The sequence below is a fragment of the Dermacentor silvarum genome, chromosome 6, assembly GCF_013339745.2.
Source record: "Dermacentor silvarum isolate Dsil-2018 chromosome 6, BIME_Dsil_1.4, whole genome shotgun sequence".
NCBI classification, from domain to species: Eukaryota; Metazoa; Arthropoda; class Arachnida; order Ixodida; family Ixodidae; genus Dermacentor; species Dermacentor silvarum.
This window is the reverse complement of record NC_051159.1, coordinates 148,612,451-148,640,344: the sequence shown is the minus strand read 5'-3', so window position 1 is coordinate 148,640,344 and position 27,894 is coordinate 148,612,451. Positions and strand designations below refer to the sequence as shown.

The 27,894-nt window shown below is 42.5% G+C and overlaps 1 protein-coding gene and 1 long non-coding RNA gene across 4 annotated transcripts in view; both read left to right on the top strand.

Annotated features, from left to right (window-relative positions):
* Positions 1 to 27,416, top strand: part of LOC119456202 (proline-rich protein 36-like) — a 54,293-nt gene extending 26,877 nt beyond the window's left edge. For 2 of the 3 annotated variants that reach the window (XM_037717830.2, XM_037717831.2), the window contains 4 exons: positions 14,275 to 15,823; positions 19,693 to 19,853; positions 20,717 to 20,829; positions 21,378 to 27,416. In XM_037717830.2, the coding sequence (XP_037573758.1) occupies positions 14,275 to 15,823; positions 19,693 to 19,853; positions 20,717 to 20,829; positions 21,378 to 21,465 (1,911 nt within the window). In that variant the 3' untranslated portion in view covers positions 21,466 to 27,416. The remainder of the gene's footprint in view (positions 1 to 14,274; positions 15,824 to 19,692; positions 19,854 to 20,716; positions 20,830 to 21,377) is intronic. The other variant, XM_049669599.1, reaches the window with a different exon arrangement.
* Positions 355 to 8,836, top strand: LOC125946425 (uncharacterized). Its single transcript, XR_007467578.1, has 2 exons — positions 355 to 1,062; positions 1,094 to 8,836. It is a non-coding gene; the product is annotated as an uncharacterized LOC125946425 (long non-coding RNA).
* Positions 27,417 to 27,894: the final 478 nt, after the last annotated feature.

Below are 27,894 nucleotides of genomic sequence, written 5' to 3'. Positions count from 1 at the left end.
ACTCCTTATTTACCTTGTTTAGAAATGAGAAAATGTTGGGTCTTGATTCAATATTTCAAGGTTGTTCTTGAACGTTTTATTCTTTATTCTTTAAACTCGCAGCGCCATTGGCATTATTGCGAGGGGCATAATACAGAGAACGTTTTCTAACCTAATCTCGTATTCAATCCGATTCAGTTTGTATTATATTCAATTCAGTTCAATTCACACAAAATGAAGTTTTCTTAATCCATTTGATAGCGCTCTGCTGTGAGCAGTGTAAATTAGCTGTAAGCCAGATTGATCCTTGGTTGCTGTAAGTAATGCATGCTACCCAGAACCAGGCTAGCTATGTTATTTGTACAAACTCCAAAGGTGACCACGTTTTGAGCCAGCTAGCTACAGGATAAAACATACTAAGCGCTAGGGCGAGTCTTGTGGTGTGCACTGTTCGTTCAAGAATTACAGAATTACACTACTGTGCACTGTCAATTTATTTACTAGTATCACTCGTACCCTTTTTACCAGAAAAGTCGACATTGGAGTGGTTTTGTTTTCTTTTTCTTAGTTATACAAGGTGTTGTTTTGCTGCCTTCTATGTTTGCAATCCTGAAAATTGCATGTACAGTCCTGATAATGTTACATACCATAAACATTTATACTAATAATGGCAGATGATGTGTGTGTTTTACATGTTCTTTATTCTTTTCTTTCATCATTTAGTCAAGATTGCTCAAAACAGGCCACGAGTGCTTGTTCTGAGAAAATAGCAAGCTCCACATATTTTGCACTGTTGTCATCAAGACAACGTGGTAGCATCGCATGGTACAGATTGTTAGCCTGCAGCGATATTCATTGTGAATGTCACTGGGGGTTTGATTTACCTTCAAATTTTATTTCAACTGGATTGTGGTGGTTCTTTCTTGCTGGCCACATTCAGGTTAATGGCTCAGGAAGTATGTTCTGGTCAGTCGTGACGAAAGTTTTGCAGATGCAGGGCATACAAAATTGGATTTAAATCAAGCTGAATGCTTTGATAGCTTTTGATAGTTTCATAGAGAACGTTGTCACTTCACTGCGTTTGTTCCAACAGAAAAAGTGCCTCTGTGCAGAGCGACAGTATTGAGCTGTAGGCATTTTGAGCCTGTCAGCAAGTGGCTACAGTGTGAAAATGTTTCTAGGTTAACTGGTGTTAAAAAGCCTAGTTTACATACATTAAATAAGTATTTTCTTTTTACTGTTTCTACAGAATACATTGTTCCCACAGAACATGACGAAATCTAGCAGGATAGAAACAAGGATGTAAGGGTGGGAGGTAAAGGTTGCTACGATAGCAGTATGATGATATGCCTGTTCCAGTATGGTTTGGTACAATGTCAGCAGATTATGCAATAAATATATACAAACACAGATAAAAACGATAGTTAGTTAATATTATTGTAATATTTGTGATGCAAGGTAGGCTTGAAAACCTGGAAATTAAACTATTGATAACACCCAGGCTGAGGATTCTCCATAAAAAATGCGGCCGTGGTTCGTCTGTGTATAATTCACTTGGACAAGTGAACTTCTTGTCACTGTTGCATTATGCAGCATTGTTTTTTGAAGCTCAAGGCCATTTATTATTTAGCTTAATTAAGCACTGACGTATATGTGTACATTAATATATATACAAAAATAAGTATACACTTACTGCACTTCACTTTGGTCATGTACATTTTATTACTGTTACTCATGTGTGCTTGTCATGGTTAGTGTTGTGTATTGTCCACCAGTCGTATTTGTACTTTCTTTTCCTTTACTAATGAAAGAGGCACAAAGTAATGTAAGGATAAATGCCTGAAAGGTTGTGAACTGCCTGATTTTCATAGTTGTTTTCTGTAGGCTTCCTACAATGCCCAAATCTGAACAGATGCTTGACTGACACAAATTTGTTTTCGTTGTGTAAGTGTGAGTGATGTCATGTGTAGATCTTGTGCACCATCTATAATGTTTGTCCCACATGTTTTGAGCATGCATCACCTGTGCCTCCCATGCTGTTTTCTTACTTTCTGGTTTTTGTGCTTGAAATTTTGGCTGCACATTAGTGGTAGTACTGTGATTTTGGCATGTGCTTCGATTCCAGCAATGATTGCTAGAATTTGTTGTCTGTTTAGTGGGGAGATTCTCAAAGAAAAAGGCTGCTCAAGTGCAGAATATTTGTTGGAATAAAAAAAAAAAAGTCACAGTATTGAAGCCTTACAATGCATCCACATGTACAGGGTGACCCAGAAGGTAACAGAGAAAGTAAATATTTAACATTTGAAGATTGCAAACCATAGCAAGATGCAATTTTCACAGAAATGAACAAAAATGTTTTTAAAAAATCGCGTTGACAAGTCTCGATGACAACAGTATGCAGTCCATACTGTATGCAGTCCAACAGTATGCAGTCCATACTGGAGTCCATACGAGTATGCAGTCTTTACTTTGGGAATTATTATACTTTTATTTATTGTGTTACTTCTGGCTCACCTAGGATACTTGTGAGCATCAATTTTGTGTATTTCTACATAAAACAGCACTTTAATCTTGTCACACTTCTTTACAAAAATTATTGAATGCTCTCTTCATGGAACATCTCAAGATCATTTTGGCCAGCATCACAACTGGTTCTCGGAACTTGCTCATTGACACAGTGATTTTTGCAAGAGGTTTGATGCACATGCTGCAAGCACAAGGTGCTATCTAAGGGTGCTGATGGGCTTTGATCGTTAGACTGGCAATAGTGCTTAGTGGTCATACATCATGCGTGTATGATGTGCACAGCTAATGGGTAAATACTTTCACAAGGCAGTGAGAATGTTATCTCGTTATGCATTTGAGAAGGCAGTACCAAAAAGGGTAACTTGAGAGAAGTGGCATGTCACAGCTTTGTAGTATGGAAAAGATATTATGGTTCTGGACAAAGGTTGATTTGGACTTATCATTATCATTGCAGCATTCCAAAGAGCTGAGCTCTAGAACTGGACTTAATATAATTTTCAAGTACTGACATGATGGACGCATTTCATTGCTTTGCTAACTGGTCAGGGCATCATCAGCATATCCTTATTAGAGTTTGCTGCTGATGCCATATTTCATACTTTGTTGCACTTTCCAAGAAACATTTAACATGAAATATGTAGACTAGCATGGCACTGTAAACTGCATTTATTAATTCTTACTTTTATTGTTGCAGGCATTAGAGAACCATCGTTCATGCACAATTTATACCTCAGGAATTGATTTAATTATTAGTTAAACCATTCAGTCGGCACCATTTGCCATTTCAACCTGCTATGCTGTTCAGACTTCACATTGACTCGGTCATAAATAAGATCAACTTGTATATGTATGTTTAGGTAAACATTTTCTTCGTGTCCTGATGTAACAGTCAAATACAGCAATCTGGGACAGTCAAACACATTGATGAAATGAAGTTGCTTGGAGAACGCTTACAATGACATTTGTAGAAAAGTGTGATGCAGTGTGAAGGCCAAAGTTTTGTACGCTTGCTGGCGCGCAAACGCCCGCACCCGCACACCTTGCATTTGTCGTGCCTTGCGAGGAATGGTGGTTTGAACCTACAAGACTCTTGCCGCACATTTTCGCCTTGGTAGACATCGTTTCGTATTTTTGTGAGGCAGCCAGAGCACCAACATTTGTCTGGAGAAGATAGACAGCTTTAGAATAGGCTTTGTCTCCTTACGTATGTTAAATGCAAGCACCTTTGCGAAACGTTTCGGTGTACATCCCTTCAAGACTTCAGTTTAAAGTACGGAAACGCAAACGCAAGGAAGATGCTAGAAGGCAGGGCGCTGTCTGGTGCCTCGTGCCAAATGCACCCAAGCCTACACAATATAATAACAACCTTCCTGTTGCTATGCGGACACGTCTCGTTAGGCCTATGGGCGCCGGAATCGCAAAACCATTTCATAAATTGGACACGCTATGCGCTCATAACTAACATTTCAGGTGAGTTTAGAGAAAGCAAAAGCTCATTTCAATAGTTACTGGCGATCAACGTGAGTGAGAACGCAGCGATCAAGAGAATTCATGCTAAAGCGGGAGCCATGGGTGCAGCCATGTTGGACGAGGCTATTTCTTAGCGTGCACATATCTGTGCTTGCGCCGCACTTCGGCGCGTACGATCTGTCCTGCACCATCTGCACATGAGTGAGGTGCGGGGGCGTGAGATTTCGCGTGCCGGCATGCGTGGGCATAGTTTGGCTTTTAGGCTTCACCATTGTGCTAGTACTCCATGCCCTTGATTGACTTTGGAGGCCTATTTTGTCAGCATCCTACAGTTTAGTGCAGCAGTCAGCTATTTTTCATTGTTAATGCTTCACATGTTAAAAAAAAAAAAGGTGCTTGCGCTCATCAGGATAAGGCAAGAACAGGGCCACTTTTTTGTAGCGGTGCTTTTTCCCAATATTAATGCCTTTCGGCGCTTTTCGTGTTAGTGAGTGATCAAAGCTATGCTTCGCCCGGGGTGGAGCAATATTTTGACCACTCACAATTGCGAAAAGCGATGAAAGGCATTAGCATGGGGGAAAAGCATCGCTACAAAATAGTGGCCCAGAGCAAGGTTTGGGCATGTCCTTTACGATTTCTCTATAACACAGGGTGTAGATTCCAATCCCAGAAGTTTGTATAATACTCTTCTATATCTGTGAGCACACGTACACGCACACGATGCTTTGAGGCATATCTCTGTGATATTGCAGTGCCCCAAGACTCGGTCTCGCTCTACAACGAATAGACATTTGTTTGTCAGAAATCTCACTCCTTGGTACACTGCCAAAGTAACTTGTACTGCACTAGCACAGCTTTATGGACAATTTAGGAAAAATACAGAAAAGACGTAGCATTTCGGAAGATATCTTGAATTGCATAAAAAGGGAGAAATGTAATTGTGGTCCTTTGTTGTTATTTTTCTTATTCGTGGGGCTTTCATCAGTTCATTAAAGCTTGAGTACTGTTGTTTATAAAATGTTTTATCTTATGTAGTGGTATAAAGCTTGTTTTAAAGTGTGGCCCGTAACACAGTAACCATTTGTCACAGTGAAGGACAGGAAATTTACTTAATAATAAGCAGAATTTTGTTAAACGCAGAGAGGCCCCAAAAGAGCCATGGTAACATGGGATGTACACTCCAATGGTGCAGGAGCTCGCATCACCTATATTGAATCAAAGCCACGCTCAGTGGTAGGGACATGATATTCATAAAACTTTGCTGATATATGTGGTCAGCTGCCTCATATGTTATCCTTGCATGAAGATAGTCTGTCCTGAGGAGCTGCCACAATGTGCCAAAGTGACTTTCACAGAATTCTTTGGCCACCCCAACATGATAGACAAAAAGAAATGGTTACTGTATATTCTACACCAGTTGGTCTCACTCAGATTTGCAGCTCTTTACTAAGTGGATGCTGACACCGCTCCACTTTGATTAACTTGGTTCTAAAATGCATTCACAGCAGTTGGGACTATGAAAAACTTTGAACTCGATACTTCTAATAAAGTGATTTCAGTTGTAACAATGTATTGTATAATGCGCTGCTATAAGGTCAAATTTGTGAGACCCAATTTGAACAAAGCTCCCTGCTCTGGTTGAATTTGTCTTTCGCAAGAACAAATGTTTCTGTGGTGTGCTAAAGTTACTGTAACAATACAAATGCATGATGTTGCCTGCGCAAACTGCTAAACATTCTTAAACTACAAAGTGTGAACATTTTACACTTGCACAGCCTAGATCTTCATTGTGAGCACTGTATTTTGGATCTGTTAGTTTATATTATAGGGTTTCACTCTGAAATCACCATCTGGTGCTTGGGCCTCTGATAAGTGCCGGTGTGGTGGTAAAGCCAGTGTGGGAATAATGGGCAGTATGCAAAATTTTCTAGTTTGGGAGTCTAGCGGAGTATTCTTGTGGCCTTTTTGTTATGCTTATGCTGGATTTGTTCACTCGCTTTAATTACATGACAAAAAAAAAAAGAAAGAGTAGCCTGTTTGTGCAAAGCAATTAACTGCTCGAATTAAATGTTTGGGGTGAGCACACAGTGCATTCGAGCTTCAAGGGACAATTAAATAAGCCACAATGTTTTCCTGACAACGCCATTTCAGTGTAGAAAAATGCATGTACTGCCTTTGATTCCCACAATTATTGCAGCACCAGGTTTCTCTCTGGTAATGTTAGCATGCAACTCTGTGTTTGAAAGGAGTGCTGTCAGACATGCAAGTTGGGCAGGGCCTTCATGATGTCCTGCTGCCTAAATCAAACCATGTCACCCCTGCAAGAGAACTTTAGAAGTTGCTGCTTTTTTGCTGCTCTGTTGTCCCAAGCTAAAATAAAATTGTCACCACTGCATTTTGGATTTTTTTTCTCTGTCCTGATGCATGCTCAAGACATGGTGGACTATGTGTGTGCACATTTTTTTCTCTGTAGCATGTCTTGGCATGCTTCATCATGTAGAAAGCACATCACATCATCTTATTTCATTGTGTTTATGTGGCATAAGCAACAATTAATGTTCTGGCTACTATAGTTTAGGAACGAACGGAGGGTGTCTCAATGGAAACTTCCTCGGATTTAAAATAGGGGACACGAGATGAAGCTTTTTCTTTTTTTTTCCAGTCAGGATTCATAGCTTTGGTAGACAATGAAAATTGCGCTATAATCGCGCAACTTTTGAGTTCCTTCACTTCTAGGAATTTTGGGCAACAAGGATTGATTACCATATTGGTTGTAATCCTATATTTTAAATAATTGAATACAGTTGTTGCTGGAAGACCCTGTATAATGAGCGGGTAGAGGCCTTTTGAAGCAGGCTTGTACAGTAGTGCCAAATGTCAAGAGTAACAAATATTTTTTTTAGAAGTGTGCTTGCTACTTGGTTAGGTTTGTTAAGCGGAATAATACCGACAAGAATTACATACTGCTATTTGGGGGAACCATGTATTTAAAGTGAGACATTTAGTGAATGCCTTAGTTGTGTTAGTATGGCCAAGTGTTGGTTGCAAAGTACTGTGCAACGGTAATATGCAATTCATGCACTTCCTAGGAAGACAAGGCTGAATTTATTAGGGTATTCCATCCTGGTGAGACATACCATAGCTTCCGATTTCAGGGATTGCTTGACTCTTGAAACTTCTGAGAAGGCATTATTTATTTTATTTTATTTCATAAACGTTGCATTACATAATGCCAAGGCTATAGGTAACCTTGCCAATACTTTGCTATCACTGGGGTAAGCCAGTGGTACCACAGCAGAAGCTGCTCTTCAAGTTACACATCCATTATTTATCTGTATTAAGGTTCCTTAATGTATTCTGCAGCAAATTATCTTTTTTGAGTCCATAAGAAACAGGACATAGCTCGCTGCACTTTCTAAAAGACAATGTTGAAAAAAGTTGAAAACTGGATTGTTAACATTTCATGTACCAGAAAATGTGTATAATGCCAAAGCATAGTACAACGGCATTCCTAAAGAGGTGCTGTTGGGCTCAATATTGCTGAATCCCGTTCTGATTAGTGGTAGCACCCTGCTTACAAGAAAATTTGCGCTTGTCAATTTTATGATTGAAATAACTGGCGGGTGTATGCCCGCGTTGGGGCAACTCATATTGAGTGCGATAGTACATGTCTGTTGCGATTTAACGCATGTGCCAGAGTTTTCATGTTGCACAGTTCTTGGCAAAAGTATCTAAGCCACTTTGCCAATTGACGAAATCCATTGTCAGGCCTTGTGGCAAGGCTCCTGTAGCAAGCCTTGTACTCCAGAGCTTAAATGATCAAGAGCTGCTGCTCCATTCAGTCTCTTGAGGCTTCGAAGTGACAAAAGTTAAGGACACACTGCACAATGATGCATGTGGTCCAACAAATGACTAGCTGTACCAGCAAGCGTGTTCATTTAGTTTCCATGTTCCAATAGGCATACCAGCCACCTTTTCCTGGCCACGGCGGCTGCATTTCGATGGGGGCAAAATGTGAAAACAACCATGTACTTAGATTTAGGTGCACGTTAAAGAACCCCAGGTGGTCCAAATTATTCGGGAGCCCCTCACTATGATGTGCCTCATAATCAAATTGTGGTTTTGGCACATAAAGCCCCATAATTTTTTTTTTAATAGCAGCCACCTTTCTGCACAAATCATCTGTCTCCCGCTTTTCAGGGGCCCCAATTCACAGGTTGGTGGTAGGTTCAGTCGCATGTGCAGTGGGTCGGTAACATCTGACAGACACTGTATTCTGTTCTCTTCAGGGTGGGGGCTATTTCGTGGGGTACTTGAATGTCATCTATTCAGGTACTGAACAATTTTGTGCAGTATCTTTTCAGGACGTCAAATCTGCTTTGTGCATAGTTATGCAACACTGCTAATACAAAATTAGCAGTGTTATAGCTGTAGGGAGGCCCTGCTATCAGAGAATTATGAAGTAAGCAGTAAAGAAATTTCCCTCCATAGTTCCTTCATTCACGCGGACAATTTAAAACTGGAAGGATTGTCAGCACAACCAATATAGATTTATCGATGTCAACTCCCAACACCAACGAGTGCCAGGCCACCATCTACAGCATGGGCATGGAAAAAAGCACTGCTGGCTGTGTAGTGCATGCTCAAAGTGTTCGTGTTGTGTGTGCAAAGCCTCTGTCCTCTAGCTGAAAGTCACATGTCACACATTGGAAAGCCAGGATGCTTTTGTCATGTGGTATGCACTTTACCTGGTAGAGTAGCAGGCTTTCATGCCCTTATATTAGCTAGTGTATCATAATCCTGCTATCTGACATCGGTGTAGCTACATTCCCATCTTATTACATTCTTTGCCTCATGTAAGCACCTTGTAGTAGGTTCCTGTCTTGCTTTTTTTGGGCCTTCATTAAAAAAAAGTGTGGTGTCCTATTGTGGGATTTGAACCAGAATCCTCCAGTGTAATAGCTTGATGCTCTATCCATTAAGTCACAAGCGGATGCATGAATCTAGTGAACCTTGCCACTCTTTCCCTCATGCCGCTAATGCTTTCAGATGATTGGCACATGTGTCATGTCGCATAGCAACAACCTGCTTGTTGAAAGAACACGCCAGTTTCTTCTATCCTTTCTTTATGGCAGCTAGAGCTTTGAGATGGTATGTGAATGAGACATGACACTACATTTGGGATGGGCCCAGTTTACCCGGTACATTGCCTTTGGGATCAATCCAGGATGTGATGCCAGCGTATAATAAATTAGGTGGCATGTCATCGTGCAATCGTTATCGCCATCACACTCATCATTATGCTGTTGTCATCACCATCGTACCATCGTCGTCAAGGCATTATTTTTGCCATAATCTTGCTGTCGTCTCACACAATTGCTTGCCTTACGCTTGATAGCAGTGCTGCCGTTCAAAGTGGTGACACCCTTTCAGCAGCCCCACACCGCTCTGTACCACCACAATGGCGATCGAAATACTGCTCAACGTGTCTCTTTGTGTCACTGGTTTTAGGATAAAACTTGAACATCTTGGCAAATATTATAGGAGATCACGATATCATTAATCTACCGGAGATATATTTTAGCCCCGGAGCAACAAGTTCTCGTTTTTCAATAAGCCTAGAATTTAATTTCATAGGGCAAAAGCAGGTGAACTATGACCGACGTATAGCTAGCATGGCACACTTTCAAGGGTCAAGTAGAGGTTATTCCAACCGCTTCCAATTCCCGCTTCAGCTCGGCTATTCGGCGGGTGTACCTTGGGTTTACCACAGTAGCAAACATATCCCCGCCATAAATGCCGAAAAGCGGTACTATCGAGGCACCCTACTATCGAGGCACCCTACTATCGAGGCACCCTACCTTGCACAGATATCTCGTGCCATCTAGTGTTACTTTGTAGAACTTGTGTAATAGCAAACTTTTCCATCTGGTTTCATGGCGCCGCGGAAAAGCGTCGGGCTCGTGATGGATGGGTCCTAGGTCAATTCTCATGGGAAACTTTCTTTAAGGTTGCTGTATTTTTTTTTTCTCGTTTGACTTCTGCTGTACTTGTTCTTTTGTCCTATGCTTCACCACCACGCCTGACACGGAGGGCTCCCGGCAAGGGGAGTGATGCAATCCGTTGCGTAGCCCAGGGGGTGGGGGCCTTAGGTAGATGCCGCTCTAGCGGCTGCAGACTAATGAATAATGACACATTGTTACTTTGTTACTGTGCACCCCAGCGAGACAGCACCCCTCTCCCCCATTCACTGACTACCAAACTATGTGCACATAACATGCGATGGAATAAAAACGGGCCCCCAGTAGTGGGGGCCCGTCAAAATAGTGTATATACTATTGTGATGGGCTCCCTCATTGTAGTGAGTGCCTAATATTTATTTAACATTCCTTCAGCTAAGCTGCCAGACTAAAAAAAGTAAATGAGCACAAATTGATCACAAGAAAATACACAATTATGAAATGTTATTTGAGGAAGCTGTGAACAGATGGTGGTTGTTAATGACGGGAGCTTCTGCAGAGAATGAAACTTGCAGGGCTCCAAGCACATCTGTTGAAAGGCCCAGTTTTGAGCACTGTGACAGGGCTGGCGCACGACACAACATTATGTGGCGCTCGCTAAAAATATACTAAAGTGCTAATGCTAGGTTTCTGAGTTGCACTTACTGTTTGCATCTAATCAAAATGGCATTTAGCATGCATTTGCTGCTGGTAAAAGGGAAAATTGTAATCATGCATTTGTGACTCCTTGGTTGCTACATTAATTTACATAAAAACATGTGCTAGAGATGGCTGGCTTGGAAATCTGTTGATGCAGTTTTTAGTTGTATCCATTCTGTCATTATAGGGAAAGACTCATTTTGGAATTCCTCACATCCTTCTGTTATTGAAGAAAAGTGCTCCGTGTTCATGTTTCAGAGTGATTGTTCAGACTGATGGATAGTAGTCTCTATTAATTTTTTTTTTTTACACTGGGTCGCAATGGAAAGCAGGCTCCAATAAGTTTTTTATAAGTTTGTAAAATAAGTTTGTAAAAAAAATTCACTGTCAATTAGTAATTGCAAAATTGACCATGCAGTAGTGCTCCCAATCAAGGAATTGTTATTTTGAAAGCTTACTATAATTTTGTTGGTTGAGATATTCAGTCTTATTTGTTGTTTAGAGTTAGCCCTGTGCTGCCATCTTTCCACTTTATCCTGAGGAACGTTTCCTTCTAAAAGGCTTCACATCTGATGGCATGTTCATCATTCCTCGTAAAAGCGTTGAGGTATTTTGAAATGTAGGCTAGGCCATGTTACACAAACGGCACACTTCCCTCATAGTTCCTTGATGCTCAGAAAATACCTGAGCTATGGATACCGCCTCACATCCCCGGTCGTTCTTCTAAACTACTTGTGCGGTACCATGGTCCATACCGGATCATCGACGCCTCCTCTCCTGTGAACTATATCGTTAAGCACATCACACCATCGCCGGACCTTCATTGTCGAGGTCGCGAGACAGCGCATGTTAGCCGGCTGAAGCCTTATTTCGACCCCCTCATCTTGTCTACTCCCCGAGTCGCCAGGATGGCTTCGTTTCACACCCGGGGCCAATGTAATGAAGCGGGACGCACCTCGTGTTTCCGACAGCAGCTCAGAGACAACGATGATGACGGCCCGTGCTGTGATTTGCAAGAGAGCTCAGGCTGTTCGCTGCTGCTAGGCTGCTGTTTATCTCCTGCTTCTCACCTTTAGTTAAACATCATTACAATAGTAAGAAAACATTGGCCATCTTTTAACAATGCTTCTGCGAACCTGTGAACCAAATAATATTGCACTGCATGCAGCAGGGAATTTACAATCTCGGATCAAAAGCAGTGAAAAATTGCCTGCTCTTGCTTCCGCTATGTCATCATGCAGCATTATTGCAAGCAGATGGACCCACAACATCTATTGGCTGATGTCGTGATTGGGAGAACATTCTTAGTAATACAATTATTGCTCATTTGAGGTAAATAAATGAAAAATATATGTCTGCAATCTCAAAACAACAGAAGAACCATTTTATCTTTGCACTGTTGGTGTAGACACAACTGTTGCATGTTGCTATGTCAGTTCTGCGTGGCCTTCGAGATGAAAAGCCTACCGTAGATACTGTGGCCTCTACGAGCCGTCTTGCCGCCGAGATGTCCAACCTTTGGGAGGGGCCAGTGGGTCATTGCTCCCTTGCGTCCCCTTGCCCCTGTGTAGCTTAAAGTACACTAGTGGAAATGACACAAGAAAGAAAGCCGCTCAACGGTCTGATAACCATGTCTAACTTCGCTTGTGCTTAAAGGATTTGAAAAATTTTTGTAGCAGGACATTCATGAAGTGACATAATTTAATAGTGATGTTATTCTATAATTAGAAAAGTGTTTCATGACCCCTTTAAGACTGATTTGCATGTCCTTATTCTGGCTCTTCACGCATGTGCCGTCTCTCACACTCAGCAGATGGTTTGAAATGCCATTTCATATTTTGTTTTACTTTTTATGTACCACACATGGCACTTTTGTTGCCTTAGATGGAAATGTGGGAATTTATAACTGGGATCAGACAGTAGGCATGAAATTTATAGTGTGTGTGATTTTAAAGCATTTTTTCCTGTTGCAGCCATGTACTGTTAGTGTAAATTCAGATGTGAACAAGTCGAAAACAACCATAGTGCACTGTTGTGTTTTTGTGTTTGCCTGGACTTGTAGTCGTGGCTTATTTCAAGCTCCAGGACATATATTTGTGACTACACCATGCTTAGAAGCTGTCTACAGAGTGACTGCAAGTCGCACTTCCATGTAATTATGCATAACTGGAGTTCTGATCAGTGTTCGGCCTGCTTACATTTCAATTTATACTGATACCACATTTCAACAGTGCTTTCGATGAGTTGTACTCAGATAAATTAACATTCTCACCGATGTGGCGGGATTAAGTGTCACATGGATTCAATAGCAGTGATAATTCATGTAAAGACACCTTTTCCTTATGGTTATTTTGCTCATGGCAGCAATCTTTGCTCTTGTAATTAATGGTCAACACTTTGATTGACACAGCAACTTACCACTTGAGGGAGGGTAAACATGTCAGTTTGTTTTCCGCTGCACTTTACTCATTGTAAGGACATAGCGCACCAAGACTGATGTGCACGTACCCGTGGTGTTCATGAAGATAATGTATTAAATGGACAATTGTGTTCTTATGACATGTATCTTATGCAAGGTTACTTCCAGGCACTGTGAGGCTGTCACCTGGTTGTATATATCTATAACTCCTTCTTAAAGCGAAGATTTCTTTGCTTCTTCAACTTTTCCACTGCTGCTGCCTTGCACACCGCATTGGGGGGTGGTTGAGAGGGGTGTAGGAGACGAGATAGGTGACGTCAACAACGTTTCCGTAGAGTGGGGCCACAATGTCCCCTGACGCACCTTGGGGGACCAAACCATGCCCTTTGTATGCAGTAATTAGGCGTGACCCCCCTGCAAAAACATTGCAGAAGCTGCCACGCTTGTCTCCATGCTCACGTGCAGCAGTGACAACAGTCCAGAGAGGAGGTAGGGAGAATGTTAGAGAGGGGAGTAGAGAGAGAGGAGGCAGGGAATGGGTACAATCGGGTCCCATACTGAGGCAGTCAGGAGACGGGTGATTAACCTCACCCTTCTGTGCTTGGGACAGTTCACCTAACATGACACGGGAGAAAGAAAATGCATCATCAGAAAGCATTGCTCATGTGGGCTCTGTTATTAAAGGAATGAGGGAATGAATGACACGTTTCTTTGTGTTCTGTGTACTACGTGGGCAAACACAAGTGGTGCAGGACAGGTAACATTTAATCTCGAGCTGCTGAGCACGAGATCGCGGGATTGAATCCCGGCCGCCGCGGCCGCATTTCGATGGAGGCGAAATGCAAAAACGCCCGTGTGCTTGCGTTGTAGTGCACATTAAAGAACCCCAGGTGGTCAAAATTAATCCGGAGTCCTCCACTACGGCGTGCCTCATAATCAGAACTGGTTTTGGCACGTAAAACCCCAGAAAGAAGAAGATTTAAAATCGCATCACGACTGTTGTGTGACATCAACACCACCGCCAAATACCATCAATGAATACAAATAGCGCAGAAAGCTCGCTTACATAGATTCCAACAGTGCATGGGATCTGCATATATTGTTTTCTTGCAATATAATGTGTGGTTGCTGCTGTACCTTGCATCTTAATTTGCTTTTAATGATCTACAAGTTGTGACTAACTCACACACTCACTAGCGATTGCGTCTGTCTTGTCTTCAGGATGATGGCACTTCCAAGGCCAAGTGTGGAGTGGCAGAAGTGGGCCGGGGACCAGTGAACATGCTGAGTCTGACGGTCTCGAGTCTGCAACAGGCAGGCCTACCCACAGTGACAGTGTTCCCGGCTGGGCAAGCCCCCGTCGTCCAGTCGGCGCCCCTGCTCAACTATGGAACCCTGCCCTCAGTGAGCCCCCCACAGCTGGTCATGGGCATGATGCCATCCCTGGGTCTGCTGGGCATGCCCATGCACAATGTTGTCACAGCCCAACCACAGCCCATCACTGTGCTGCAAGAACGATGTCAAACCATACAACAAACCCAGCAGCAGCTGCAGCCTCAACTGCAGCCACAGCCTCAACTGCAGCCACAGCCTCAACTGCAGCCACAACCTCAACTGCAGCCACAGCCTCAACTGCAGCCACAGCCTTCACTGCAGGCGCAGCGTCAACTACAGCCACAACCTCAACTACAGCCACAGCCTCAACTGCAGCCGCAACCTCAGCTGCAGCCACAGCCTCAGCTACAGCCTCAGTTCCAACTACAGCCCCAAGTGCAGTCACAGTTTCAACTCCAGCCTCAGCCACAGTCACAGCCCCATTTACAGCCACAGCCGATTACCCAGCCCCCGCTGCAACCGCAGTTGCATCCACAGGTTGATTCACAGTTAACATCACAACCATCTCCACCGCTACCATCACCACGACAGATGGCATCAGACCAGCACAAGCTCATTACACCTGTGACACCCATAGAACCTTCGCAAGAATCACTGGTAATGCAGCATAGTGGCACAAGTGCTGAAGACAGCTCAGATGCAGAGCTTGATGCTCCAGTAATGTGTTTCGAGGCTGAAAGAGAACTGTCAGCGGAGGAGTGCAAGACGGGGTTCTTAAACGACGAAGTGGCATTTACAACAGCAACAACAGCTGAGGCCAACCTATCGGCCAGCGAAGAAGAGGCAGATGAACAGCTGCCAAGGCCTGGCAGTCGGGGCTTTCCAACGCACATGGACATGGATGTGCCAGCATTTGCAAATGCAGATGTGCCAGTGTCTTCAGAAAATGACTGTACACATGTGCACAGTGTTGGGGTACAGAGCCTCTCCGTGGAAGCAGGTGAAAGCAGCCCGTCGGTGTCATCCACCGTTCCCATCCAGGCAGGACCGACCCATGAAGTGAGTCGTGCACGTTTTGAGTGGGCTGCTTATGGAACTGAACAGGAAGGCCACATATCGTCCAGCACAGGGACAAGCGACGACCCTGGCTGTGCTGCTTCAGTGGACTTGAGCCAGCTGCAGCCGAGGCAGCATGAGTGTTCCAGTGAAGAGACCCTGGTGGGGGAAGGGCAGCCTTCCATGGGAGGGACGAGCAGTAGTGGGGATTCGGGAGTAGAGTCCAGTCATGAGTTGCAGCGGACAAACATGACCTGTGTGCAGTCATTAGAGAGTGATGTCAGTAGTGTTGCTAAGCAGAAGGCCAAGAAGGACCCCAAGCGTAGAAGGCGGGAACTGCTTTTCCTTACCCAGGATGAGTTTAGAGATGACTCGGCTGGTAAGTTGACAAGTGGTGTCGATGACTGCACAATGTACATTTCTGTAACGCCTCTAGTGATCAAAATTCCTCTTCATGCGGTTAGACCGCACATGTAGTTTTCTGTTTTACCAATTTCAAAGCATCACTTAAGGAGATTACAAAGGGTTTCTCTTCCCTTTTAGTAATGCAGTAAATTCACTCCATCTCCACATGCAATGTAATTTTCATGTAGAATGAAGGGCTATGGTTTTATTAACAGTGCAAAAAAAAAAAATTGAGGTGGGAGAAATGAAGTGCTGACCTTCCATTTTTTTTTCCTGCTATATATCTTTTTACAAAAGAAAACTAAAATATAAGGAAAAAGAAACCTGTTCAAAAATATTGCAAGGTATTCAAAAACTAACATGTATTTTGAGGAACCTTGACTCGCCATGGAGTAACATCGCTCACTGATGCTCTACTAACACATGGTGAACCCATGTGAACTCTCTCTCTCTCTCTCTCTCTCTCGTTTCTGTTGTGACTCCCACTTGAGTTGGGCATTATATCATTGCAAGATACTAGTAGTTTCAATTAACTTCATGTTTAAAGGGAAACTAAAGGGAAAAATTATTTCTTCTGTATCAGTAGATTACCTTTCCACAATACCGAAAACACCATTCTTAATGTGAGAAGCAGCTTGGTAAGCCAGAAAGAAACAAAAAATGCGGAGGCGCGTGGCGATGCCACCTTGAAGTGCCCTCACCAGCTCACCGTGACGTCATGGATTTTGACAGTGTCTTCTAGGTCTCTGTTAATTCTTTAGCGGTAAAGATTGACTACATTGAATTCTAAAGGAGCCCACAACTGAATATAGCAAGTTTCGCGAACTTTTACTGAGCCAATGTGGCCCAAATACAAAAAAATTACTTTAAAAGTTGTGACGTCACACTGAAGGGCTGACATCGGGGTTACCCCGCGAAATTAAAAAAAATTAACTTTGAGGTTCATTTTCTCTCCTAATAATTGACCTAGCAGTGTAATCAACGACAGCAGAGTTCTTGAATAATACTTTATCAGTCTAAGTTGATTTATTGTTTTATTGTTTTGCTTTAGTGTCCCTTTAAAGAAATGGTTCTTTGTTTGCATGGTTCTCATCTTCATCCTTTTTTTGTGCGTGTGTGTGTGCTGTTGGAATATTTATAATGCATTACCAACAACCTCCAGCTCTAGCGCTTCTGCTCAATGACACAGCTTGCTCCCTTATGCATAAAACTATATTTAACTCTGTTATAATAATTTCAAAAATTAGTTGATATGTGCAGAAATTTTAGTTGCAGCAGCCCTGTGGTTTCAGCCTCTATTGTAGGTACTAGTTCACCTGCACAGATACAGATAATTATAGTAAATGTTCTATTTACGCACTGTGCTTACAAACTGTTTTCTAAGCCGACGAATATGGATGTATTCCACATTGTTTATTCACATTGTGCGGTTGTAATACAGTAGACTTCCGTCAATTCGACTCCAGTTGATTTTTTTTATTACTTGATTCCACCCGAAGGTCCCATGCATTTATATAAGCCCAAAGTTGCGTTATTTCAATCCTAAAATTGCCCTTCGCCAGATAATTAGAACTTGACTAGTCAGAATGCATGCTCCCGACTTCTATGGTGACCCCAATAGCGACCTCTTTAGTGGCAGTGTCTCTCTTGGTGGAGCTTCAGGGACAGTGAATGTGTTGAACACACGTCATCTCCCGCAGAAAATGCCTTTTTTTCGGCCTGCCCAAGAAATGTCTCAAGCAATAACCGTGGCTCACAATGTCTGATCACAGTGCTTGTGCGATTCTAATGTGTGCTTTCTTTCTTTTTTTTTAAAGAAAATTTGGTCAAAAATGGGCAGTGCGGTAAAATCAGATACAAAACTGAAACTGGTTTAATGGCGTTTGTATTATGCTTTATCACGTGTTGCGGCGAAGCTGACTTTAGGAAACCGGCTGCCATTGTGCATCACATAATTAGACCCTTGCCCATTTTCCTTGCTGAAAAATTGGGTGCACATTAGATTTATACTTTATTTAAGAGCTATAACATTACTTTGCTACTTTGGACACACAGAAAGTGGGTGCGTGTTTGATTCAGGAGCGTGTTAGTATTAGCCAAGTACTTCCAAATGAATGGGCAGTGTGTCGTGGCGTTTTTTCTCCATCTTGTTTAATTCAAACCACCAGATAATTCAATCACTTTTGTTGATCTCGTCAGGGTTGAATTAACGTAAGTCGAATATATTAGCTTTCTTAGTATTTTCTGGATCTTCAAGAGTTCTTCTCCACATACAGAGTGTAGTGGATACAACTAGCACCTTTGTTGCACAGAATGTGTTTGCTATATCAGAAGGTTGTTATAATTTGAGTGGCCCTAAAGATTACCCATAAAGAACTGAATAAGGTGCAGAATAGACACTTTATTCCCAAAAATGATGTGTACTGCACTTACTGGCTCAAATTGGTGATTGAGGTGTATTTCAGTTGTTTTGACCCGATAATGGTACTCACTCAGTGAGTCTATGAACATGAAGCTTAAAGGGAAGCTGAAAAGGTTTTAGAATTGGAAGATTTGTGGAGGTTTGGAAGTCTGACATAGTGTAATTAAACTCCTGCAGTTATTTTCTCGATTATGCATTTCCCCTAAAGCATCAACATTCTTAAGAGAATACGCACCCCCAAGGACCACCCGAGTCGCATCGTATGGTTCCCCGCCCACGTCAATATGGGCGACCAGGCACCCCCGAACCTCAACGAGGTAGCCCACCGCAGAGCGCGAGAGCTGACGGACCGCGCACGGCCGGCCTCTCGGGAAGACCCCCGAACCGAACGAGACAGACTGACCATATACAACGGCATTACAAAGGTGTACCAACCAGCCAGAAGAGCAATCCCACCACCACACAAAGACCTAAACAGGGCACAAGCAGTGGCACTACGTCAACTGCAAACAAAAACCTTCCCGAACCCATTTCACCTCAAACGGATATTCCCCGCAGTACACAAAGAAGACACATGCAAGATATGCAAACAGGAAATGTCTACACTCAAACACATGCTATGGGAATGTAACGCTCAAGACAAAAACGAATTAAACTCCGAGACTCTATCACTGAGGTGGGCCGCCGCTCTGCGCAGCTCCGACCTCAGCGACCAACTCTGGGCTGTCCAGCAGGCCCGCGAGGCGGCGCTGAGACAAGATCTCGACGTCCCGTCGTGGGAGACCTTAGCCCGGGTCGTCAAAACTGCAGGACAACTCAATAAAGTTATTACCATCCATTCATGCGCGTAGCAGCACCGCCATCGCCGTTTAAATTTTTGTTGTAAATTCCGCCTCCTTTGCATGCCGAGCGTAGCGGTGAAAGACCAGGCACGAGGATGACGTGAATACAGGGGTCATGTGAACGCTCTATTTGAATCACGCTTCTCGCCGATACCAGAGATGACGTCACGATCATCTTTTCCATCAGAGCCCATTAAACGACCCGCGGCATCTCCTGCAGATGCTGCGGCCTGTTTTTGCTAAATTAAAGCAACTAGGGGTGACTTCTGGCCTTGTTAAACTATGATTTTTGTATTCAGGGGGTGAAAAACCATAATAATTAGTTGAAAACTCGATTTTTTTTTTTAAGTGCTTCAGCTGCCCTTTATGGCAGTCTATGTCGAGGCGAGGGGCTAATCACTGCGGCTGCGTTATGGCTGATCTTATTTCATGATGCTTAACAAATGCCCACATTGCCACTGGGAAAAAGGTAACTGCTCTGATTCGTACAAGAAAAGCGTGCAACCTCACATGTTTCTTGCTTGCACTCTTTCCTGGTGTTTCTGTTGCTGGAATCTCTGCCTGGTTTCACTTTTCAAGCAGAGGATGAGCGAGAATCTCCTCCACTGCCTCCACAACCACGCACATTTGACATTGGGGACCTGGTGTGGGGCCAGAGCAAGGGCTTTCCCTCATGGCCGGGCAAACTGGTGCGACCAGACCAAGTGCGGGGCCACCACATCATCTCTGAAGATGGCAAGGTTGGCACCTTGCGTTTTGTTTACCTGTGTCTATGTGTGTCTGTCATTTTCATTGAGTGTAATGGAAAGGCCTTAAGCAGCAATGTAGTTAAAGTTGTTGCCTTCTGTGCTTTTCTGAAGCACACTTTCATTTTTTCATTCAGTGCACTGTACCGTAAACCTTTATTACAACAAATCCAAATGAAGTGGAGGTTCAAAGGGAAAAGGAGATTTGAACTGAGAACAGTGGTCACAGAAAAGGTGTCTCAGCATGGAGCCTCCAGCCTAAGACAGCTATTGTTGCACCATTGTTGATTTATATTAACAACGTCAGCTGGACAGCGAATAAATTTCACTGTAATCAATTCTTTATCGTGTGTAGTGGCTTTGGAACAGATGTATTGCAATTCACCCGAAAACCACCAGTATAGTTGCAGCCGACTTTCTTCACACAATGTGATAAGAAAAAGCCCCAAAACGAATCTTGCCATAACAATATTGGCTGAGACTCTTCACTGTCCTGTGCTTGCTTATTGTTTCTTTTTCTTTCACTGTTCCATGTAATGTAATGCCTAGCAATGGGTCCGAATCATAGTTGCTGTCTGTGAGTATGTTAAACTGTGAAATGAGAAATATGGTGTAGTGGTTAAATTTATAATGTTAACACGGTATGTTGCTGGGCCAGTTGCGCATGTTGACTGGTTTGGCCAGCATAACGTTACACAAGGATGACAGAAAGAAAACAGAAAAAAAAAAGAAGTGATATTATTGTTTATTTTCGGTCATCTTTGTGTAACTTTGTACTGGTCGAACCAGTCATCATGCGTTCAAGCATATTGTATCTGCATGTAATATTTCTTTCTTTAACATGTACGTGGGGACAGCTCTGGGTGCAATGGTTTGGTGACCACACCTTCACCCAAGTGGAGCCGGAGAAGCTGAAGACCTTGTCTGAGGGGCTTGAGGCTCATCACCGGGCACGCAAGAAGCACCGCAGGTGCGTGTGTGTGGAAAAGCCTAACTATGTTTGATTAATCCAAACTTATAGCAGCTATGCATATTGGTAAAAAAACAAAAAACAAGTATGTATGTAGTCATCCTAAAGATTAAGTTAGGCGCGGACACAAAGAATACGACGAAGCAGCAGGGGAACAGGGCTACAGAAATAAAAACACAGCCATTCCTAATGGCAGTAGATCTGCACACAAGAATAGTAGTTGCACGCCCGAGAGCGCAAGATGCAAACAGTGTGATAGCTCTTTTTAGCCGGGAAATGTTTAAGAACACGAAACACGAAAGTCATAATATCAGACAATTGAGTGGTTCGAAAGTATACCATCAAAGACAGTATGTCCTCACAAGAAAAAGTTATGAAGTTTCTTAGTGTTTTTTTTTTTTTTTTCCTCTCTGTGTAACCCTATGTGACCATTCCAATGTGGCATTGTAGTTGTAGTGCCCACTCTACTAACTTGCTGGGTCTTTCCTTTTTTTTCCTCACAGTTCTTGATTTATTATGAAACAGCATTTTCGCCACCTTTTGCCCAGGGGTCGCAAGCTGAATGGCAACCTGGAAAATGCCATTCAGGAGGCCATGATGGAACTGGACCGACAGACTGGCACCGTGCTTCCCTGACCATCACACCTCCACTTTTTACTGCTGCTGTCATCACCTTTCATGTACTGCACTCAAAATGAGCTGCTGTGCCCTAGCATGTGCTAGGTCCTGCTTGGCGATTGTACAGTGGCACCAGATGGCTTTCTTGCTGAGTTGTAAGGATTCTTTCGTTATTCTATTAGCACTAAAAGCCACCTTTGTACTTGGGTCTGGTTGTTCTACCCCTGATGTATTTGATGCTCATTATAACTGACTGATATCAACTCGATGTTATGGACAGATCAATATCAAAAGGACAGTCATGACTTGATGCATACCTATCTGTGCTAGCTGTGCAACTGCAAGCTTTCCTGTCACCTCCCCGTGTTGCTTGCTGCTTGAAAAACCTCAAGATCTGGCCGCAAGAAAAATGTGACGGAGCTTGGCAGTACGTTTTGGTAACTGCACATACTGAGACAATAGCATAGGTAAGAGCAAGATGTCAAAATTCATACACTGTTAGAATCAAGAAAGAGAGTAAGTAAGACAGCAAGATCAAAGAAAGTGAGGAGTGATATCAGAATGTCGGAACTCTTGTCCTTCTCACTTTAACACATGCATGCAATGTGCCGTTTGGTGCCACTGTCCAATCAGGAAGCATGCTTTCTGGCCCGTGCTCGTGGCATTAAAGCTCATGCTGAGTGTGATGGTTCACACACATACTTGTGCAGCTTCGTTCCCCAGAAGTGTAATTGCCTCTTGTTTTAGCTGTTTAGCTCCGAGCCATTCATTGTTCCCCCACCAGCTTAACTGCATTTGTTGTCTGCCTCAAGGAGTATTCACTAATGTCTTGGGAGAGGAACTGTAGTGCTTCGAGGCTGATGACATTGCATCAGAACATCTAGATATATTGATTGAACTATTTTCTACCCTAGAGCGTCTAGTGTTGCATGATGCTAAGGAAGCAGGGGCAGGCACTCATTCATCGTGACTATAAGTTATGGCAAAATGAGTTGAGGCCCTGTCGGTCACCTGAGTTGCTTGTGTGGCGTATGTGATAAAGCAAATGCAGTTACCGAGTGATTTTTTGGATATGAAGGGGTCTGCGAAAATGTCCGAGTAATGGGGCAGTCCAAAAAAGCAGGATTTCAAGTGTAAAATAATTTTCTTGATTTATACAACACAAAGTTTGGCAAATTTATTTACAGAATTTTGCTCGGTGTTCTGCTTTGTGCAAATATTAATAATAAACTTCGGTTGTCACAAGAGTCGATGAGCAAGGTTACTGTTTCCTGCCAAATCAACGAAACTATCTTTGCAGCAGCTGTTTGGAATTGGGAAAGCTGGCAAATCAGCTTGCCAACAAAAGTGAAAGTATGGGCAGCAACCCGAATGGCAACAACTTCAACCACGTTTGACATGTTTGCGACAATATGTGCACAGATCATGACCAAAAAATTTAGCAACACACCGAGCCGCATTCAAAATTTCACTCTCCTTTATGCTTTGGTTCTGTGGCAAAAGTTATGCTGCCTCAGGGATGTCTGAATGCTTGAGCATGTCTGAAAAATCTGTCGGGGACTGTAGTAATGCCTCCAGCAAGAGTTAAATCATAAGAAAGGGTGCGTAGGGGTGTCACTCCTGTAAGATGTTCGAGGTTGACTACACTGGGGATTTCTTGTGCAAACTTTTATGTAGATGCATCAGCCAGCAAAATGTTGGAGTGTTCTACCATAACTTCTTTTTATGGTGACTTTTGAGCACATCTACCAGGCCGTCAGACAAATTGTTTCAGTGCTCTTGCTGAACATGGAAGTCTTACTCAATTTTTGTGATGTGCCTATGAGAAACACTGAAAAATGTTTTCCTATTTATTTATTTTTATTAAAGAAAGCTGTGGGCTAGTAGTGAGTTTAAACTGTATAAGCATCACTTTATGAAGTGCCAGCCCTGCTTAATATTGTCTTAATTTATTCCCTTTATCAACGTTGGATTTTTGTTTCATTTTAGTCATTGTTGCAAGCTGCTGTGTTTCAACTACATTTGAATTCTGGTGTAAAAAGAAAAATATTTTATAGCTGGTGCATTATCAGCCAGTCATAGCTCCAGGTTCTCCCCAAGACATTATTGAAGACTCTGTGTTCATTCCCCTCCCTCTCCCCTCCAATCCCACATCCCGTTGCTTTCAATATGTAGCTTGTAGAGAAAAGGTTGAGCTTGCTACACATCTGTACAGTAGAGATTTTGAGAGAACGACAAGTTGATGAATATAGAGAAGGAGTAAGAGAAAACTATGAAGAGTGGAGATCTTTTTATACAGAAGCTATATAAATATATATATATACATATAAATATATAAATATTATAAATATTATATATATATTATATATGACAGCGTTGCTGTTGACGTTTGCTGTTCGTCGTTTGTTCGGTCATTCTTTTTAACCTTTTTTTTTTTTTTTGTCGCAGGACACCCACTTTCCCTGTTTCAACCCCCCCCCCCCCCCTACATAAACTTCCTGCCTGTTGAGGACAGTTGGTCCTAAAAATTGTTTTTACATTTTACATTTTTCCTGCTGTGAGATTGAATGATGTGTTGAAGGTGGTCAGAGTGATGCTCAGTGCTGGATTTTGCTTGTTTTTGGTTTAGCTTTTCGTGCAGAAGTATACTAATCTTAAGGTGGTTGATTCCCCCTGCTTTTTGTGTCGGAGGCTTGCTGAAGAGTGTGACAGAGAGGGGCAGCCATAAGTTGTACTTGAGCTCTGCCAGTATGCGGATTTTTTAAATGTGGTGTTGCAGCCTTTCTAAATTGCCCTTGAAATTTCTCTAAATTGCAGCATATTCTCAATGAGAACACCACCGGCTGCTTGGGATAAAAGTAACTTGATTTTGCATGTGCAAAGAAAAGTAGTTGAGAGCAAGTAAACATTTGATTTGTGCTTTAGGGCTTTGCAGCCATGATCAATATGAGAGGGAACAATGAAATCGTTTTGAATCAGCAATTGCTCACAATATAGGATATTCAAACATGATGTGTAAACATATACCAAATAGCTTTTACATTTGGACATTTTGTCTCGTAGAACTTATATATGTTCGACTCAGTTGTTGAATCACTGTTAGCTGTTGAATGAAAATTGGGGTGTTCCTTATCAGATATATTGCTTACGGAGATGCATTTGGCATCTGATATTGACGGGGCATGATAGCTTGGAAGAAGCTGAATATTTGTACGGTGGGAACAAACAATGCGGAAATTAGGTTTGCAGTCATGACTAGCACATAGGGTTGATGGAGTTATGTGCTTTTTCACTGGCTGCAAGTGAAAACTACATGGTGATAAAGCTTTCTTTTGGAAAACCCACACTTCATAAACGTTTCATACCGGCTTTACAGTTGGTGAAATGCATCCAAAAAACCAATTGAATCGTACAGTTCCCAAAAATGTATGAAATTTCCTGCTTTTATCTTGCACCAAATTTTTTCACGAATATGCTGGCGCTCAATATTTTGTCTCAAATATAGTTCACTTTCGCCTTACTCCAAAATAAAAGTGCAGTTTATTTCTAGCCAGCAAAATAAGGCCACTGTGACTGCGGCATTGACAAGTAGTCCTTATCTGTGGCATTATTGGTGCAAATTGCAAGGATAAGTGCAGCTCATTATCAGGAGGTAAAGGGTTCAGCTTCAGGCTACGAATAGAGTGATGGCATTGGGATACCAAAGTAATACGCACAGCTGTGTTTTTGATGCTATCAAATTCATTTTGTTGCTGAAATGCCATCCTGGTGGTCCACTACGTTAAGGCTGCACCTTAGAGGGTGTAAGGCTCGCACCATATCTTATTGTAGCTGAGTAACGAGTCGTTTGTGTCATGCGAGGAAGCCGAACAACCAGGACACGTGAGAGGCTTGTGGGGAAGACGAACATCAAGGTGTTCGAGAGAGTCTAGAGTCGCCCCACACACAGTTAAAAAAATGTTGCTGCTATCCCACGTTGCACCATTTTCTGAAAGTTTTGTCACTTTAGTGCTTAGCTATTTTTGCATTACGTTGCTCATTTATATCTAATTACACCAAACTCTTAAGCAAAGATACTGTGAAGCTCATCATTTTTCAAATTGTGGTACTTAATTAAGATTGAATTGTCTTTAGGCTAATGTAATTGAAAATGAGTGTTGCTACTAAATGACTTGAGTCGAAGGTAGTCTTCTTAGTACATCAGTGGTGTGATCAGTTTTGAATGAATAGTTTCATCCTAAATTTGCTGTGGGGATATAATCCACACAGCATGCTGCACAGTGAGCAGGCTTAGTAAAACACCACTGGCCACAAATCTTTTAAGTCATACTTTTCACAGCTACATCAGAGAAGAACTACTGCTCTCACTTTTCAGTATTGGCTTTCTTATTTGGAGTCACATGTTGGACATAAGCACCAATGTGCACATGTTTCACTGGCATTCAGTGTTGGTTCACTTGAGTGGCAGCCATGTTTTCACCACATCCACTTTTTCGGTGTTGGTGCTTCCATGTTACACTGTGCAGTGAACATAGTGTAATTTCTGCTGAATTGTGTTACATGCTGCTACCGGTGAAAATAAATGCCCCGTGATACATATTATGGCTTGAAAACAGCACTGTTATCACGCAGCATAAAATGGACACACTGATGTTTGGAATGTGGCGCAAAAAAAAGCATTGAAATGCATTCACTGTGGTTGCTGCTTAAACTTGAATCTCAATTTCTGACAAGGTTTCTGCCTTGCTAAAAGCTTTGTTGAAAATGACTTAGTGATGCCTTTAAAGTGGCGGTAATGCGAAGTTTTGACGCCTTGATGTCTGCTTTACTTTTTATTGAATAATGAATTCACTGTCATTAGGCAGAGCAGTAAACATAATAGTATGCACCGGTGGCCTCATATGATTTCTACCCTAAAATTTAGCGTTGGTTTGTGATGGCAAGGATTAAACTGTAACATCTTTTGTAGGTATGGGACATTAGGACAGAGGTGTCAGAGGTGATATCAGTTAACACAACTGTGACCGCAGACTACCCTGTTGCCCGCTCATCTCCATGAGGGGTCATGCCACCTCATATTATTTCACACCTTGAAATGATGATGCAGTTGCAACGCTATCAGCAAGTTCCACAGTTTGAGCCAGCTCAGATTCCACATCTTTGAAACAGAATTGTCAAATCAATCTTTGAAACTAATCTCAGTGCCTCTTCACTCAGCTAAGTTCATTCTTGTTTTCATAAAGTTTGAGTGCAGCTGGTAGGGACATGTTGCTTTTTTTCACAGGTGCATGTCTTAGTATTTGTTACCAAGGTTTTACTGAGTGATGATCATAGGCGCTGTGTGAGTCAGAAATGCGAGAAGTTACTGTCATCTTGCTTTATTTTTATCATATATATTTTTTTTTCATGTCTGCTCTACTAGTGCTGTCCCGAGTGCCATGAATTGCCGTTCGTAACCAAGTCCTGACAGTACTTCGTTTTAGTCAATCTCTGCTCTTCACCGAAACAGGTGGCCACCCTCTGTGCTGCTTTCTTCACTGACTCCTAAACCTTGACATCAGGACTGAAGCAGTACCTGTGGGAAAGCATGTTGATGGGAGATGTTGTGCGAATAGTTGTATGTTTGACCTTTCTGTGACGTTTTTTTTTAACCGAGGGATGGGTCGGTTGGAACTTGGTTGTTGAGCCTCTTGGCATGTGGTTTTGTTTTCGTAGCCAGCTGTTTCTGTTTGTTTGTGGATTCTACACAGGGACTGCAACTGAACTGCACAATAGGGCTTCCCAGCTCTGCACATGCCGCTGTGTGCACACATACTGTGCACACATACCATGTTTTGAAAGAGGTTTGCTTTTTTTTTTTCACATCCTTTTTTTTTTTTTCCTGTTCTGTTCTTTCTCTGGCAGGAATGTTGGAAGTGAGATGCTATTTTGTTTTACACAGTACAACAATAAAAAGAGATGGAAAGCAAGATTTCTTGTCTTTATTGGCAATGGACTGGCAATGGTCAAGTCTGCATGGCACGGCTTAACCTCGTCAAAGGTGTCTGTATCTACAATGTGCAGCGGACTCCAATACGAAACCGAGCACCTAACAGTTATGCAAGGATTACAGCAACAGTCTTGAGGCCTTTATTGCTAACATCGGCTCTCGTGTGCTGAGAAATGTAATTTTTTTATTAGGTATGTTCATTTTCACATTTTCTCACCTTGTATGGGCAGTCACGTTCAATATGAGCTGCAACAATATTTGTCTATGGGTCGAAGGGGCCTGAAGAAAGCACGACAGAGCTGTCATGTAAAGAGATTGGAGAACACTGATTTTCCGAAAGCCCGATTTACCGGACATGCCCGATAATTCGGATGGCTTCGAGCCACCACCACCACGTACCCTATAGAGTCAATGTATAAGAACATCTGTCTTCTTCTTTCTGGGGTTTTACGTGCCAA